The 18021-nt window shown below is 55.9% G+C and overlaps 3 protein-coding genes across 3 annotated transcripts; 1 reads left to right on the forward strand and 2 right to left on the reverse strand.

The window, feature by feature from the left end:
• Positions 1–86: 86 nt before the first annotated feature.
• Positions 87–12574, forward strand: RUVBL2 (RuvB like AAA ATPase 2). Its single transcript, XM_004015366.4, has 15 exons — positions 87–118; positions 2407–2461; positions 2736–2791; positions 3077–3218; positions 5003–5132; positions 5279–5345; positions 7886–7992; positions 8077–8170; positions 8526–8649; positions 8956–9050; positions 9137–9255; positions 11290–11409; positions 11786–11915; positions 12245–12359; positions 12458–12574. The coding sequence occupies exons 1-15, from the start codon at positions 107–109 to the stop codon at positions 12481–12483; spliced, it is 1392 nt and encodes a 463-aa protein (XP_004015415.1). The 5' UTR covers positions 87–106; the 3' UTR covers positions 12484–12574.
• An 83-nt stretch (positions 12575–12657) lies between these two features.
• LHB (luteinizing hormone beta polypeptide) lies at positions 12658–13727 on the reverse strand. The gene is given in 3 exon segments (NM_001009380.1): positions 12658–12994; positions 13230–13397; positions 13706–13727. Coding segments are annotated over 3 exon segments (426 nt in total). The 5' UTR covers positions 13721–13727; the 3' UTR covers positions 12658–12751.
• A 165-nt stretch (positions 13728–13892) lies between these two features.
• Positions 13893–17334, reverse strand: SAXO3 (stabilizer of axonemal microtubules 3). Its single transcript, XM_012095118.4, has 5 exons — positions 17155–17334; positions 16696–16896; positions 16434–16595; positions 15310–15437; positions 13893–14906 (listed from the first exon to the last, which is right to left on the reverse strand). The coding sequence occupies exons 1-5, from the start codon at positions 17308–17310 to the stop codon at positions 14537–14539; spliced, it is 1017 nt and encodes a 338-aa protein (XP_011950508.3). The 5' UTR covers positions 17311–17334; the 3' UTR covers positions 13893–14536.
• Positions 17335–18021: the final 687 nt, after the last annotated feature.

An 18021-nucleotide genomic window follows, 5' to 3' on the forward strand; every position in this document is an offset into this window, starting at 1 on the left:
AAGAACCACCGAGATTTTTGGATGACTTGGCAGTCTAGAGGGGCCAGAACACTTCGTTCCTAGCGCGTTTCCGTTTCCGCTAGGATATTGGCGGTTGGTGAGCATCATGGCAACCGTGGTGAGTGTCGGCGTGCTGAGGGCTGAGGAGTCTCAAGCAGGGGGCTGGACGGGGACTCTTGGATCTTAGTGGAAAGGAGGCTGAGGACCTTGACTCCTGGATCTGAGGAAGGAGGGAGCTGGGGGCCTGGGCTTCTGGATCTGAGGGAGGAAAAAAGAAGAGACTAGGATCCCGGCATCTTGGGTTCAATTGAATTTTTACGGTATCAGTGGTCATATCCGACTCCATCGTCTTGTAGGAACTCCAACTTCCAATCTTCTTTGCTTTGAAGTCTGATAAGGGTTGTAGTGTCTCGGGCTGCAAGCCATAAAACAGTCTTGGGTTGTTGATGGTGTGAGTGGTACCTGAGTACAAGGGAGAAACACAGGCGGGGACCTGCCGTATGAGCTTCAGATCGTGGAGTTGCTTACTGAGTCTTGAGCCAAAAGAAAGAGTGTTGAGAACTCAGAGTCGAAAATGGTTGTGGGCACAGGGGCTTGAGATCTTGTCATGGAATTGTTTCAACTGTTTTCATATTCCTAGCACTTCATCACGGCATGCCCAGTGTGGATGCTCAATAAGTTATCACTTGAATGAACTCCGCAAAGGAGAGACCAAGTATATTGGGCCAGGCCCCAAGTACTTTTCTGAGAAACATCTGAATAGAGAAAGAATGTAGCCTTAGCTTGAGGGTTGGACATGGCTTCCCTGGGGCCTCAGTCCTCATGGTAACCCCAGTCAAGATGGGGCTAGGATGGAGATGAGATGGTGCCTGTGGTGTGAACTGTCACTCTGTTTCTGTTGTCATGGCAAAGGGCAGTGGATGGTGAAGTGGAAGAGGAAAGGGCAGTGGCCACCCTCCTGAGACGCAGTTCCCATGGGTGTGTATAAAGCATTGGAAGTGTGAGAGGATGGTAGGGGCAGAATTTCGTAATGACCTCTGTTTCCATGGGATCAGTAGGCAGCAGGGGGTAGAAGAGGCTTATGGTGAAAGGAAAGGTTTTGTAGGAGGCAGGTCTGTTTATGCTGGGATGGCTAAATTTTGGGATTCCTGGATCAGTGTCTCTTTTCTGTCTCAAGTAGTGTCTGACAGGCTGTGTAGGGGTGAGTGGGAGTATGTTCTCAATCTTCTGGTAGTGCTTTGGGGGCAGTGACCAACCTCCTGTGAGGAAGAGTGAACGGAAGGGTCCCAAACAGCAAGGGAGGAGGCATGTGACCTACTGGTGATCAGGAAGTCTGAACTCTTGGTTCCAAAGAGAGGGTTTTCCTGGGGTCCTATGACTGTATCTCCTCTCATTCTGGTTAGGAGACCTGTGAGCAGAAACAGGGTTGTGGGCAGGTGGCCAAGAAGCTGGGTCAGTATGCTGGCTTCTTAGGCTTCCTTTTTGTATTCACCCTGGAGAGCCACTGATCTACTTTATATCTCCGGATTTATCTATTCTGGACATTGCATATAAATAGAATCATATGACAGGTGACCTTTTGTGTCTGGCTTCTTTGACTCAGCATAGTGTGTTCAAGGTTTACCCTTGTAGCGTGGATCAGAGGTTCATAGCTTTTTATGGCTGAATAATATTATGTTGTATGGCTACCCATATTTTGTTTATCTGTTCATCCACTGATGAATATTTTGCGTTATGAATAACACTGCCATGAGTATCCGAGAGGATCTCCACTGAGTTTTTGAATTATCCCAGGCAGTGTTTAGTGATCTCTCCCCGCTTCGTGAGAAAGGATAGTGTCTGACTTTGCTCTTTGGAGAGCTGGGGACACAGGAGGCCTCAGTACCTGCTTGTTGAATGAGCTCAGGATGTCATTCATTCAAACCCCAAACACTGAGCCCCGAGGTAAAGCAGTGAGATGTGTGCCGTGCCCTTTATGGGTTAGAGCATCCATTGGAGCTGAGAATGTTGATCCAATAGTCTCTCTTCTGGGCATGAGATTGACCTACCAGGGGAGGCCCTTCCTTCTGCTTGGACGTCCAGAGACCCTAGAACTAGCCAGGCAGGGGCTGAGGTGAGGGAAGGCCTCCCTTAATGACTGGTGTTTGATGTAATTCAGTGAGGAGGCTGGGGAGAGCACAGGACCCAGGGACCTGCACAGGCAGAGGCCTGGTGACAGGGAGCTGGGGCTGACAGTGTCATGGGGTCAACCCACCAGCCTTAGTGGGTGATTGCCAAGGAGGGTCTGGTGTTTGGGCTGCCAGCCTGCCTCTGGGGAGGAGAGAAAAGGACTGTTTCATGGGAGGGGGCCAGGAGGGACAGCTAGGACCACAAAGTCTGTACTGACGCCTCTTCCTCCAACCCCAGACAGCCACAACCAAGGTTCCAGAGATCCGCGATGTGACGCGGATTGAGCGTATTGGTGAGTGAGCGTGGATCCAGAATGGGCCCTAGTGCCTGCCTGGCCTCAGTGCCCTCGACAGAGCCCACCCACCCAGGACCCCCAAGAGGAGGAGGTCCTGCACACCATCCCCTCATCTCTCCCCCTATCTAAGCAGGGAGGATCCTGAGTTCCAGAGCAGATTAGATGCCCAGGGGTGGGGTAGGATGGACCCTGCCAGGCCCCAACCCCTCACACCATGCATTGACAGGAGCTGGCAGGTAACCGTGTCTTCTGGTTCTTTCCCTGCACACAGGCGCTCACTCCCACATCCGGGGGCTGGGACTCGATGATGCCTTGGAGCCACGGCAGGTAGAACCCAGGGGGTCAAGCTGGGAAGGCTGCCCCAGGGAGGCCTCAGGTGGAGGGAACCCAAGGCCCTGGGGAACGCAGAGACTGTGTTATGATGTTCCAGATCTTTGGCTGTGCTGTATTTATACAATTCAGCCACACATAGGTCTCTAAAAGATGGGGATGGAGAAAAGCCTTTTTTTCTGAAGGCCTAGCCAACAGTTTTGGCCTGGAGGTGGTAGAAATGCAGCAGCAGCTCAGTAGAAAGTCACCTTCCTTATATGTTCTGTCACCTCCTGCCCCCAGGCTTCCCAGGGCATGGTGGGCCAGCTGGCGGCCCGGAGGGCAGCCGGTGTGGTGCTGGAGATGATCCGAGAAGGGAAGATTGCTGGCCGGGCGGTTCTCATTGCTGGCCAGCCAGGCACTGGGAAGACAGCCATTGCCATGGGTAAGGTGCTTCTCCAGGCAGTAGCTCTTTTGGCCTCACCGGATGATCCTCCCATGTAAGTCAGGGTCAGGTTCAGCCATGTCTAACAGACAGCACAGAATGGAAGTGGCTTAAACACTAAGGCTTTCTTCTGTCACATAGAAGAGTCTAAACATAGGCCAATTCAGGCTTGTTAAGCAGTTCTATGAGGGCTCCTACCTTCTTGCCTCGAGATCACTTGCTTCCATGTCAGGGACACCTTGGGTTACAAAAAGGTGGCCTATGCTCCAGCCATCCCACCCATACTCCATATAAGAAGAAGGAGAAAGGAATTGTAATGAGGGTGTACCTCCTAGAGGGAGCTCCTTTTAAGCAGCTGTCTCAGGGCACCCACATTCTCTTGCTTATATTTTATTGACTAGAAGTTAATGACCACACTCTACTGCACAAGAGAGAGAGAGGCATTAAAACTTTTTTTTATATTTTAATTGGGACTACTGTTACCTTACTGAAATGGGCGTTCTGGAACAAAGGAAGATGTGAAAGATGAGCATTGTATAGACAATCAGCAGTCTCTTTTGCAATTCATTAGTAATTTAAAAGCTTTTTACTCACAACTGTCCCTTATCCTTGTTGAGCTCTTATCTGTCCTTCAAAACTGCTCTCTGACATCTTTTCCTTGTTGAAGGTTTCCTGGAGTCTCTTCCCACTCACTCTCACCTTTGTGCCTGGACTGTGGGGCCAGGCAGTGAGACTCAAGGCAACAGCTAGGTCCTCAGTTAAGAAAAAGTAACACTCATATTTGGGGACACCAAGATGATTAAGACCAAAGTCCTGACTTTAAGGGGCTTCCAGCCTGGGGCAGGTGTTAGTGGACACAGTCCCGTCCATGTAGAGAACAGAGGAGGCTTCTCCTCCGATGAAGGGTGATGGGGAGAGAATGGGGTGGCAGTTGTCAGGAGGGACATCCCAGGTGAGTCAGTACTGGAACTGAGACTCGCAGGAAGTCTGGGAGTCTCCTGAACAGACAGTACGGAACATGATACCCAGGTGCAGAGTGTGGCATGCCTCTGGAAAGGGGACCAGGAAGAGTTGCCACCTCGCACTGGTCAGGAGGGTTCAGTGACTTCCTGTCTGGGAGACTTGGCTCAGAGCTGGGCAGAGCCCCCAGGAAGGGGAGCTGGCAGAGAGGCCCGGAGCTTGGAGTGATGGCAGGAACTGCCCACTGTCTGCCAGCTGACCCCAGGCCCCAGACCATAGAGGAGGCCCTTCCCTGTGCTGGTCCCAGGTCACATATCGGGGTCCCGGCTGAGCACCAGGGCATGCCTGCCCGCCCTTATCATTGCTCCTATGCAGCAATGTCGTTCCCTGCCAGCGCTTGTTATGTTATGGTTCCCATTACCCAGAGGGGCAGGCTGGCTTGGGGAGCAGCTTAGGCTTCTTAAGATAACTTGGTGCTAAGCATTGAAGCCGGGATTCGAACCTGCACAGTCTCTTTTAACCTCTTTCAGCCCCTTGCCTCCACCCCTGCTCATCCCCCCCAAGCCCTGAGGCTAAACAGCTCTCAGAGGTTGGGAGGCAGGTCCAGCATGACTGTAGAGTCATAAAGTTTTTGGTCTGGGCAGTGTGGGGTTCCAACCCAGGGCCTCCCAACATGGCCCGCCATCACTCACTTTCTGCAAGTCTCCCTGTCTGCCCCACAGCACCGAGCCCCTTTTTCCTGTCTGAAGAAGAAGAGCTGGTTAGGGAGATGTGAGGACCTCGTGCCTGGACCACCTACCCAAACTGCCTCCCCTCTTCCTCAGGCATGGCGCAGGCCTTGGGGCCCGACACCCCATTCACAGCCATCGCAGGCAGTGAGATCTTCTCCTTGGAGATGAGCAAGACAGAGGCACTGACCCAGGCCTTCCGGCGCTCCATCGGCGTGCGCATCAAGTAAGCAGGAGTAATGGTAGCTCCCAGCAGCCTTGGGACGCCACCTGAGGGATGCCAGCTCGTCCTGTGCCCAGGGGCCCACAGGGGTGAGCAGTTCCTGAGGGCCCAGGCCGCGAGCTATCTCCTTAGATCTGTTCTCTCGCCAGGGAGGAGACCGAGATCATCGAAGGGGAGGTGGTGGAGATCCAGATTGATCGGCCGGCCACAGGGACGGTGAGTGTGCTCCCAAGTCTAGGCTACCCCAAGGGCTGGGGGTGGGTAGGGTGTGCTGGGTCTGCACTGAGGTCAGAATCCCATGGAAAGTTCGAGATGCAGCTTAGAGTCATCCATATGCCGGCAAGAGAGGGTCGGTTGAATTGATGGCGGTTTGTCCGTTTGTGAGGGGCACAGTGAGCTAAGTGGTGGAACAATGGAAAAGGATATGGAAAAGAACATATTTATGTCTAACTGGATCACTTTGCTGTACAGCAGAAATTAACGCAATATTGTAAATCAACTATACTTGCCCCAAAAAACAAACCAAGCAATGGAATGACGGAGGAGGTCTTGAAGTTTCTCACAGTTAATTCCTAATAGTTAGGCTTACAGACCCGTTGGATTTATAAATCTTAGTACCTCAACTGTACTAACAGTACTAACAGTAAGAATTAACAGGACTTCCTGGTGGTCCAGTGGTTAGGACTCCGCAATTCCACCACAGATTCAATTCCTGGTCAGGGAGCTAAGATCCTACGCGCCTCTCAGCCATAAAACCAAGGCAAAGCAGAAGCAATATTATAACAAATTCAATAAGGACTTTAAGAAATGGTCCACATCCAAAAAAAAAAAACTTTAAAAAAAGATTTAAAAAAACCCTAAAACTTAGCCAGCACCTCCAACCCTGCCCCTTCCTCTGCCTCTTTCCACAGTACCCCATAGAAATAGCCGCCCTCACCCGTTGGAGTTTCATTAGCTTTTATCACCCAACTGTGTATTCCAAGACTGCCCATTTTAAAAACTTATATGTCTTTTAAGTCTTCTGTCATAGTCTGGTTTCCCCTTCATCTCTTTCTCTCTCTTTCAGTTTTTCTGTAGGTCTGTTTTTCACTGACATAAAATCACACAACATAAACTAACCATCAACCCTTTCAGAGTTGCTCCTCCTCCCCTCCCACGCCACCTGCAGTCCCTGGCAACCACAAATCTACTTCCTGTCTTAATGGACTTGCCTCTGATGGAATCTAAGAATATATGACTTTTTGTGTATGTCTTCGAGGTTCAGCAGTGTTTGTAGTTCTCTGTTAAATATTAAGTTACAGGTGTTAATAAAATGCAAAATAAAAGGAAGTCTAAAATTGCTTCAAATCCATTGACCTGATGCACAGTCCTACCTTCTGTTTCTGTGTCTTGCAGGAACACCCTCCTCTTTTTTCATTAGCTTCTCATTTTCAGTGGAAATAGACTTAAAGTGAATAACTGCGGTCAACTGCACTTTTAGCACTTGTAACAGCCTCCTAAATTAGTCTTATCTATTGGCAATTAAATTTTGAATTTTAAAAACACGGTAGAAAAAAAAACAATGTGGAAGAGTCTAAGTATAGGGAAAGCTATTTCCCAGATAGTTCTTTAAATTAGAGTTTAAAGAGGTTACAGAAGAAATCCATGGATATACCCTCATCAAAATGAACAACCGGGGACTTCCTGGTGGTCCAGTGGCTGGGACTCTATGCTTCCAATGCAGGGGGCCTGGGTTCGATCCCTGGCCAGGGAATTAAGATCCGCATGCCCCGGCCAAGACCCAGCACAGCCAAAAAGAAAAACTGAAAATGAACAACCAAAACTCCCTTTAACTCCCTCCCCAAACCCACTTGCCACCTCTCCCTACAAAGGGAGCATCTCACTATGGAAACAACTCCAGGAAACAGGTGAGACAGGATATGCTGGGAAAAGCCCAGACTTGGTGACTGTTTACCTTGGGGGGTGTTGTTGGTGGGGGGGTGGTGACATTTTGTTTTCTTAGCTTATCTGGTGGGGAGGGTGTATGACATTTTGTTTTCTTAGCTTATCTCTTGGGGATGGGGTGTGGCATTTTTGTTGTCTTAGCTGTGTTTAGCTGTGTTCTTCTGGGTATGTGGTTAACAAAAGACCACCTTTTATTTGGGTATGAAAAACAAATTTTAGAGTGGGACCCGCCCCCTTGACCCTTCGGTGGGACCTCAGGTGCCTGTTGTTTTTACAGATTTTCTCTTTTAGGCTTTTGTTTCTCTTTGGGGGGCAGGGGCAGTGCTCACGGCGTGTGGGATCTCAGCTCCTCAACCAGGATCAAACCCATGCCTCCTGCACGGGAAGTGTGGCGTTTTAACCACTGGACCACCAGGGAAGTCCCTGTTTGTTCCTTTACTGGTTTTAATTTATTTATTTAGGCTAAGCCAGGTCTTAGTTGTGGCATATGGGATCTAGTTCTCTGACCAGGGATCGAACCTGGGCCCCCTGCATTAAGAGTACAGAGTCTTATCCGCTGGATTTCCAGGCAAGTCCCCTTTACTGGATTTTTAAAGCTTTATTAAGGCGCAACTGACCTCCAATAAGCCATGCCCCAGAAAGTTTTCAGGATTTTAGGTTTTGACATACACATAGCCACAAAGCTGTCACCGAGGCTGTGACAGTGCATATCTTCATCAAGCCCCCAGCACTGCCCCATGTCATGCTGGTTCTGAAGCTGTGCTGGGGAGACATCAGGGCCCCCTCTAAACCCCTTACCTGTCACCCCTCAGGGCTCCAAAGTCGGCAAGCTGACCCTCAAGACCACAGAGATGGAGACCATATATGACCTGGGCACCAAGATGATCGAGTCCCTGACCAAGGACAAGGTCCAGGCCGGGTGAGCAGTGGGGGCCACACCGGTGGCCAGGGTAGGGGAGCTCCGGCCCTTCCCGTCCTCACCCCTGCCCGCCTTCCCCTGCAGGGACGTGATCACCATCGACAAGGCCACAGGCAAGATCTCCAAGCTGGGACGCTCTTTCACACGGGCTCGCGACTATGACGCCATGGGCTCCCAGGTGGGCAGGGCTCCTGGGTCCCCTCGCTCAGGCACCAGCACGTTTCTCTCTCCCCCCTGCCCCTGGCGTCTGCAGGGTCCAGACCCTCCTGTCATCCCAGCCCTGTGTCCCTGGCCCTCCTGGTGCCTCCCCATACCCTCCAGAACAGCCAGGGGTTTCTGGGGTCCTCCAGGAACCCCTGTATCCTTCAGTGCTCTGGGCTGCCCTAGTCTTTACCCCTCAGGCCTGGGGTTTCTGCATCACCCCCATCTGGATTCCTAGCTCCATTCCAGGGAGCCCGTCTCCCCTCGACAGCCCCCGGGGCCCCCGCTTCATGCTCTTTTCTGCCCTTGTCTACCCCGCCCCGGCCCCACAGACCAAGTTCGTGCAGTGCCCAGACGGGGAGCTGCAGAAGCGCAAGGAGGTGGTGCACACGGTGTCTCTCCACGAGATCGACGTCATCAACTCCCGCACCCAGGGCTTCCTGGCCCTCTTCTCAGGTGAGGCCCACCTGGGCCACCCGCGCCGGGAGGCTCCCTCCCCGCCCCGCCCCGCCCCGCCGTGCACCAGGACGGCCTGGCGTTTCCCCTCTCCGCCATCCCTCTTGCCGTCTTCCGCTCTTCACCTGTGGTTTGGCTCGTCTGTTGCCTCTCTGGGACGTCTCTGAGTCCCCGGCCACTGTCACGTCGCCACTCCAGCTCGCTCTCTGTGTCTCCGGCGTCCTGTCTCTCTCTGCCTTCGTCCACTGCCCTCCCCGACCCCCGGCCCTGGATCCCTTCTCCTCTCTGACACCCTGCCTCCCACAGGCGACACAGGGGAGATCAAGTCCGAAGTCCGAGAGCAGATCAACGCCAAGGTGGCCGAGTGGCGGGAGGAGGGCAAGGCAGAGATTATCCCTGGCGTGAGTACCCGGGCCAGGCCAGGTTGGGGGGCGCGGGAGAAGAGAGGCGTGGGACGTGGGCTTGATACCTGCCCAACGGCCCCCAGGTGCTGTTCATCGACGAGGTCCACATGCTGGACATTGAGAGCTTCTCCTTCCTCAACCGAGCCCTGGAGAGTGACATGGCGCCTGTCCTCATCATGGCTACCAACCGCGGCATCACCCGGTAAGCCCCGCTGGCCCCTGAGGAGGCCCCTGGGAGAACAGGGAGCAAGTCGCTTATGCCTCACTGCTGAATAGAAATAAAGGGAACGCAGCTTAGTATTTCTCTTGATCTAAGGATACAGTGGAAAAACCCCTGAGGCAGGAAGAGTAGCAGATACCACAAAACTTGGGAACCTCTGCCATAGGGTTTTGCTGTGCCCGGTTCTGCCTGCTGGCTCTTCCTCACCTCATCTTCAAAAGTCCACAGGAAGTGAGAAGGAAGCAGGGGACGAAGAGCTCATGCGAGCCGGGGGCCTGAAGGCTGCACCCAGCACAGCCGCTGCCCTGGGCTGCTCAGGGGCATGACTACGGCCTTTTGCCAGCTGAAGCACAGGGAAGAAAGGGGCGACTACCAGGGATAATGGGCAGGTTGTCCCTGGCTTTTGGCTCAGCCTTTCCTCAAAAGGAGCTCAGGAGCTAGATACCGTCTCAGCCCCATTCCGTTCCATTCCTCTTGCCGCCAAACACGTACTGCAGGGCCTGTGGGATCTTAGTTCACCAACCAGGGATCTAACCCACGCCCCCTGCGTTGGAAGCTTGGAGTCTTAATCACTGGACCACCAGGGAAGCCCCTTATCTTACTAATTTTATTTTTTGGCCATGCCGCATGGCTTGCCACATCTTAGTTTCCCAACCAGGACTCAAACCTGTGCCCCCTGCAGTGGAAGCATGGAGTCCTAACCACTGGCCCACCTAGGAATTCCCTCGGCCCTGTTTTCAAGATGGGGGATAGCAAGGCCCGGTGACTTGCCCTGGGTCACATGTGGAAGGCAGCAGGCTGGAGTTTGGTGTCCAAATGAGCGTGTTTGTAGCAGCTGCAGGTCAGGCCATGGGATCGGGGGCATCACCTGTGAGAGGCTGCAAACCCAGTCACTCCTCATTATCCTGCAGGTTCCATATTTGTGATTCTGCTTATTCGCTACAGATGATCTGTAGCTCCCAAATCGATATTTGCCACACTGGCGGTCACTCACGGATGTGTGCAGAGCAGGGAAAAATTGAATGGCCCACAGCAGACAGTCCAGGCGAGGGTCAAAGCAGGCAGTGCTCCGCCTCCTAGTTTGAGCTCACGGGCTGCAATCAGGCGTCCTTTTCTTTGTCTACTTGTTGCCACAGGCGTCACACTGTGTGCTGTTTGTTCCTGATGATTTTGTGGTTTAAAATGGCCCCTAGGCAACTTAGCGGGCAGTCAAGTGGTTGGGAGTCCACACTTCCAAAGCAAGGAGCAAGGGTTCGATCCCTGGTTGGGAAGCTAGGATTCCACATGTTGTGTGGAGCAGCCAAAAAATGAAACAAATTATAAAATGTCCGCTAGCTGTCTAATGTCTTTGAGCACAGCAGGGATGGACCGTATAGAGAAAACAGTTGTTAGATAGCATCCGTCAGGCACAAGTTCAGAGGCTGTGGGCATGAGTTCAGCATGAAAAGTCAATAATATATACTGAATCGGGTGTCTTTAAACAGAAACACCTGAAACCAAGCTATCTGGTGGCCAAAAATTGTGACAGAGGCTGCCAAGAGCCTAGCCATGTGTTACTGTTTCCTCCATGGGCGGTGGTTCAGTACTTGCTAATTGAGTGATCGCCCCCAGTTATAGATCACAGCTCCCACACATAACAGGAATCTGCTATTTCCTGGTACCCGCCACGTGCCTGACCTTGTGCTGGGCCAGGTGCAGTGAGGGTACAGGGTGGGCCCAGTCCCTCCCTTGTGGAGCTCTGGGTCCAGCAGAGGAGTGGGACCTTGATCCAGTAATCCCAGACCTAGATCTCTAGTTCAGACCAGCCTGGCTCTGGATGGGGAGCAACGCAGTCAGAGGGTGGCTACCACGTCAGGTGGTGACGCCAGCCCTAAGCTGAAGGCTCAGCGGTATTTGGCCCAGTGAGTGGGCTGTGGCGGAGAGGGCGGGTGGGGTGGGGTGTTCTAAGTGTAGAGAGGGGAGAGCCGGGTTCTAGGAGCGTCACCCTGATGGCCCTCCCTTCCTCCTCCTCTGCAGGATCCGGGGCACCAGCTACCAGAGCCCCCACGGCATCCCCATTGACCTGCTGGACCGTCTGCTCATCGTCTCCACCTCCCCCTACAGCGAGAAAGACACAAAGCAGATCCTTCGCATCCGGTGCGGGCAGGGGCCCTTGGCCTTCCCGGGCAGGACCAGGCTGCCGGCCTGAGGGGCTGGTGTCCATCCTGCTTGACACGTGGGGACCACTGAGGTCTGCGGGGGAGGTCTCTGGGCCTGCCAGAAGCAGGGCTGGGCGGGGCATCCTAGCAGTGGCCTCTGGTGGGGGGCGCGGGGCTTTTTGGACAAGGGAGGGGCTGTGCGGGTGCCTGGCGCTGGGGAAAGAGCCCTGAAAGGGGGAGGCTCCGGAGGCCCGAGTTTGAGGTCCAGCTCCTGCCTCGGTGGCCTTTCTCACTCTGTGTTCTGGGCTTCCGAGGATTCTGACTCCTCATGGCTCCGTCCCTGGCTGAACACCCCCGCCCCTCCCTGCCCGCAGGTGCGAGGAAGAAGATGTAGAGATGAGTGAGGACGCCTACACGGTTCTGACCCGCATCGGGCTGGAGACCTCGCTGCGCTATGCCATCCAGCTCATCACGGCTGCCAGCCTGGTGTGCCGGAAACGCAAGGTGAGCCGCTGAGTCCAGCCAGCGTCAGAGGAGTGAGTGGTCCACACGCTACTCTCCGGGCTTTCCCTGGGCAGTTGCATTTAGTCCCAGAACTTAAGTTTTCGAAGGTGGGAACTTCAGGCCCTTGGGTTTCTTTCTGTGGCTCCCAGCCTGACACATGGGAGGTGCTGGGTAAATATCTGTTGGCTGCAGTGGATGCCGTTAAGTCCGTTTTACAGGTGAAGAAACTGAGGGATGGAGCGGCGGGGCCCACAGCCAGGAGGTGGCCGTGGTGGGACATGACCTGGCTCCTGGGTGGGGCCCCCCTGAGGTCTTGTGTCCCCCGTCAGGGCACCGAGGTGCAGGTGGACGACATCAAGCGGGTCTACTCTCTCTTCCTGGACGAGTCGCGCTCCACGCAATACATGAAGGAATACCAAGACGCCTTCCTCTTCAATGAGCTCAGTGAGTGTCCCCCACCGTGCCTGCCCCGGAGAGGGAGGAGGGAGCCCTGGCCCTGCCTGCTGGGCCGTGCTGACCATGTGGCTTTCCTTCTCTCACAGAAGGTGAAACCATGGACACCTCCTGAGCTGATCACCCTTCCCCCCACCGCACCCCACCCCCCGTTTTCTACTAGAGTTCTGACACTGTGACTTTGTATAAAATGGTTCTGAAACTGGGCCCATTGTGTGTGTGTGTGTGTGTGTGTGCGCGCGCACAAATGGGTGCACACACCCAAGCCCCCAAAAAGACAACACTAGAGTGCAGCTTGAGAAGTCTTTATTGGGAAGGGAGGGGAGGAGCGTCTGCTGGCTTTGGGAGTTAGGGTGGGCATGGGAGGTTGAAGTGGGGCATCCTTAGAGGAAGAGGATGTCTGGGAGCGGGGGGTGGTCACAGGCCAAGGGTTGGGTTCTGGGACCCCCGCAGTCAGTGCTGCTGAGGCGGCAGGGCCCACAGTGACAGCTGAGGGCCACGGGGAAAGAGACCATTGGGTCCACGCCAGGTGGGCAGCCGGGGAGCCGAACGGAGGCGAAGCGCAGCTCGTGGTAGGTGCACACCCGCTGGGGCATGGGCGGCAGGATGACAGGCAGCACCCGCTTCTGGAGGGCGGGGAGCTTGAGTGTTTCCATGGGGCTGAGCTCTCCCCCGAGCTCCCCCACTGCACCCCACAGATCCCAGGGACCCTCTGTGCTCTCCTTCCCACCTGCCCGGCCCCTTCCCCAGGCGGCAGGCCACCCTTCCACCCCCACTGCCACTGCGGGTCTTCTGTGGGCCTAGCCCCGAGTAATTGCCTGGAGCTGGGTTGGTGGCACCCGCCCGCCCTCCGCAGCTCACCATGCTGGGGCAGTAGCCGGCGCAGATGCTGGTGGTGAAAGTGATACAGACAGGGCAGGCCTCCTTCTCAGCCGCCAGGGTGGCGTTGATGGGCTGGCACAGCGGCCGCAGTGGCCCCCTGGAAGCCCACACCCCGGCCACGCCCAGCAGCAGCCACAGCAGCAGTCCCTGGGACAAGGCCAGTGCCTCAGGGCCAGCCAGATCCTCACCCCACCCCCAAGCCCTGCATGCACACGTTCAGGGACCCAGCTCCTGTGCCTGCCACCTTCCATTCAAGGATTTCCCATCCCCAGGGACCCCAGGGACCCCAGACACCCCAACACCTCAGGCCCCACCTGCTGCCCTCCTCCCACCGTCAGGCCTACTGCCCTCCCCACACTCTTCTAGAAAGAGGCCTCCTTTACCAGGTCCCCGGACTCTCCCACTTCCTGCCAGCTGTGGCCTGGATGGAGTCACAGGGGGCCCTACAGACTTACCTGGAGCATCTCCATCCTTGGTGCCTCTCCTGCTGTGTTCACCTAGTCTTATACCTGCAGGCTGTGGGGGCGGCAAGGCCACCGAGGGTGGCAGCATGGTGGGGTAACCTGGACACTAATCTCCCCGGGGGCGAGAGGCAGACAAGGTCAGGGAGAGGCAAGAGCGGCTCAACGGCGCATCCCTCCCCCAACTCCCTGAGCGGCTCCCGCACCACGAAGCAGAAGACACCCAAGGAGAAGGTGACTTCACAGACTCAATCCCCGGGTGCTAGGGAGGTCGTGGTGGGAGTACAAGAAATCAGATATTGGAGGCCCTCAGCTGTGCCGCTTGCCTTGTGAGCGCGCCTCTACCCATCGCGAGGGGACCGGGCAGAGGCTGCAGCACCGCCCCTCTGACAACTCTCCGATGATGATTGGCTGCTCCTCCGGCCAAAGCCTGAGTCCAACTTCTTAGGAGGGGCGTAGCTTCAATATTGGATTCTGTGGCCAGAGGTAGTGGGGGTCCACTCACGCCGCCCCTCCAAAAAGGATTCAGTGGATTCCCACCTGCCCCATACTCGGGCCCCAAAAGCCAGGATGCCGGAACCAAACCCAGCAAAGAGGGTGATTAGGCTCTTTAACTCATCGAGTAAGATAAGCTGTGCCCCTTCGGCCGCAGAAGTCCCGCCCCCGCAATTGAGTGGATGTTAGATTCGCCCCGTCCAAGGGCCAAGATCTGGTCCGCCCCCAGATGGGCGGGGCCCCGCCCAGCGAGCCCCTAGTCGCGGTCTTCCAGGCTTGGCCCCGCCTTGTCTGGGGGGGCGTGTGCAGGGCGGGGCTGGCTGGTCTGATTCAGACCAACGCTGGCTTCAAGCTGCCGTAGTTGGAGTTCTCGGTGCGGTAGGCATGAGGCACGCTGTAGATGCCTGACACCGGCTTCCAGTGGGGGCCGCCCCAGGGCAGCTCCAGCGGGCAGAAGCGGTCCAGCCGGCGGAGTGGGTGCAGCGGGAGGTTGTAGGATTCCTGAGCCAGAGTCAGCGCCCCGCGGTGCGGCACGACGGGCATCACCCGGCAGCCGCGAGGCAAGCGGATTTTCGCCTGCTGGGGTGGTCGAGAGGAGGACGGACAGGGCAGCTGCTTCTGGCTGTGGCCGCCTGCCTGGGGCGTCTCCCCGAAGTTTGAGGTCATCGAGTCCTTGCGAGGATAGCTTGACAACTCCTTCCTGTTGGGTTGGGGTGGAGGCAGGATGAGGAGGGCACAGCTGGATCCTCGAGGACACATTTGTAGGAGTCTGGGACCCTTTAGGAGGCTTGGGACTGGGGAATTATCCGAGGACGCAAACACCAAAAGAGGCCAGCCTTAGACCCTCAGGGCCATGCCCTCAGATCCGGAACTCCCTCATGGGCCCTCAGCGGGCTCCTAGTTCTAGAGAGTTGACACTAAGTAAACCAGAGTGCTAAAAGCGGTAGGGGCTGGGTCTGAATTTCTGGTTCTTGCCCGCGCAGGGACTGAAGGCCAAGACTACTGAGTCAGAGAGGGTCAGTCAACACCGGGGGGCTTGGTGTCCCGCCAGCCTCTGCGGGGGTTATGCAGGGGGACGGGGCCAAGAGAGGACGCAAGCTCACTTCGAATAGGGCCGGAAGTCCCGGGCCGAAGTGGTCAGATAGAGTTGATGGCGGTCCAGTATGCCCCGGTCAGAAATTGTGAAAGGCCGGCCGGCCAGCTCGGGGTTCTTGGTCCAAGGGATTAAAGCCTGAGAAAGATCGGGGGAGGAGGAATGAGCAAGAAAACTCATAACCCGTTCCATGCCCTCGGTGCCAGACTGAGAATTCCTCTTTCTTGGGTCTCAACAGCCCCTCTGAGCCAAGCCCTGATTACCCGCCCCCAGAATCAGAATCCTTGGTCAATTGCACGTCAGTGCACTTCAACTCGGAGAAGGCAATAGCACCCCACTCCAGTACTCTTGCCTGGAAAATCCCATGGACAGAAGAGCCTGGTGGGCTGCAGTCCATGGGGTCGCTAAGAGTTGGACATGACTGAGCGAATTCACTTTCACTTTTCACTTTCATGCATTGGAGAAGGAAATGGCAACCCACTCCAGTGTCCTTGCCTGGAGAATCCTAGGGACGGCAGAGCCTTGGTGGGCTGCCGTCTACGGGGTCGCACAGAGTCGGACACGACTGAAGCGACTTAGCAGCAGCAGCAGCAGCAGCACTTCAACTTCGCTCCCCAAGGCAAAACCCTTACTAGCCTCACCTCCAAAATCCAAGTATTCTGCCCGCCAAGTCCCCAGTCACTGAAAGACCTCCCTGGCTCCTCCCCTAGATTGGTCCCGCCACTGGAATTCAGCAGAAACCATTCCCCCTTACTTTACCCTAAGAGGAGAAGCCAGCCCTTTCTCTGGTTATCAAACCCGCCTCAGGATATTCGAGCTCCGCCCACGAGTACTTTAGGCTGCGTAGCTCCGCCCCTAGCTCCTAGGCCCGCCCCAAGATTTACTAGACCTGCCTCAGAGCTGGGCTTTCGGGCTTCCAGTCCCTGCCTCCTCCTGGCTCCGCTTCTAAAGTGCCAAACCCCTCCCCTAGTCTATGCAACTTCAGATTCGGTCCCATTCTTTAGCCCCTAGACTTAGAGTTTCTTCTGACCCGGCGCTAGGGTCTCAGCCGGGTTCCTAGCTTCTGAGGGGGGGTTCCCCCCACCCCAGGCGCTCAAAGTTCTGCCAGATGCTGCCACTGCGGTTCTCTGCTACCTGGGAAGGGCCCCCTCGGTGGTGGTCCGCAAGCTCTAGGGGCTGGGGCCCGAAGTAGGAGGTGGGGCCCCGGTCCAGGTCGGGCCAGCCGCCGTACTGCGCCTTCGTCTCACTGCACTGGTCCTTGGTGATCAGAGGGAGACGCCGGCCGCGATGTCTGAGCTGAGAGAAGGCGAGGCGGGGACCCAGCGTGAGGGTGCACGGGATTCCAGTGCGGCCCCCAGCCCTGTCTACCCCGGACCTGGGCATCCCGGAATCTTACTTTTTCCCTTAAATCCTTGATCCCCACAGTCCGGGTGGGGTTCGCAGGTTCTGAGGTCTTGGGCTGGGCGTAGGGCCCTCCGTGGGTCTTAGGCACTAGAGCTGAGCCCGAGGTTGTCTCCCATCTGCTGATGACCTCGTCGAAAGCCCAGATATGCAAATCCTGCTTTGCGGCCGGGGGCAGGGGCTCCGCGACCGTGGACTGAGCAGAAGGTGCGGGCCGTCAGCTGAAAGGACTCAGGCGTCTGGTCAGCTCCCAGCCCTTTCCTCCCGCCAGTTCCAGGCATCTGGGTTAGCTGGCGCCTCCTCTCTCGGCCCCAGACCCTGAGACCCTCCCCCTTCAGTCAGACAGGAGTCGAAGCCCCAAATCGCCCTTTCTCTCAGCAAGTGTCTGAATCTCCAGGCTCCTTGAGTCTGGGACCCCAGTCTCCTCTTGGCCAAGAGGCTAAGGTCCTCTCACCTGCACAGTGGGCGGGGGGAAGGACACGGGCGGGATAAAGCGGTGGGCCACGCCACTGCTCGTGAGATGCCAGTTGGGCCAGGATCCAGGCACCTCGGTCCCAGAGATGGGGGACCACGGGGGACCGTAGCGCAGAGCTAGGGTCCGACCCGCCATGGTCCCAACCCTGCCCGGTAGCCTAGCAGGAGCAGGCTTGTTGTTGCTGTCGCCCCGGGTGACAGAACCCGCCCACCCTGAACGCAGCCAATGGAGGGCCTATTAGTGTGTGGCTGGATGGATAGAATAAGAGACTCAGGCATGGAGGAACCGGGATTTTGAGAGAGTGCAGAGACCCCCAAGAAGGGGACAAAAGCTCAGATTAATGGTGGGGGGAGACCCAGAGGGAAAGGAGGGTAAAAGGCGGGGGGAGGGAGGGGCATAGAAATTGAGAGTTTAGAGTCTGAGACCCAGAGACCGGGCAGCAGAGAGCGAGGGACTGGAACCTGGGGGCGTGTCAGAGACCCAGAAATAGACAAACAGAGTGGAAGGAGGACAGAGTCACCCAGCACATCAGGGAATCCACGAGAAACACCACCCCCCTTCCCTACAAGGTCCCAGCCTTCTTAGCTACCTCCTCCCTCTGCCAGGACAGCCCACCTCCAGCGGTAGAGGGAGGATGGGGGTGAGGGGGTGGGTAACGATTTCCAGATTTCCCCGGGGCTCGCCCTCCCTCCCTGTGTGTGCTGAAGGAGTCAGCATCGGCTTCGGCTTCGGCTGTCCTGCCTGCCTTTGATTTGGTTGAAAACTTCCACCTGGGTATGGGGGTGGGCGCAGAGGGAGGGATCCAGAGGGAAATACTTAGCAATAAAGAGGGGGATGTGGAAAGAG

Source organism: Ovis aries, chromosome 14 (genome assembly GCF_016772045.2).
Source record: "Ovis aries strain OAR_USU_Benz2616 breed Rambouillet chromosome 14, ARS-UI_Ramb_v3.0, whole genome shotgun sequence".
Taxonomy (NCBI): Eukaryota; Metazoa; Chordata; class Mammalia; order Artiodactyla; family Bovidae; genus Ovis; species Ovis aries.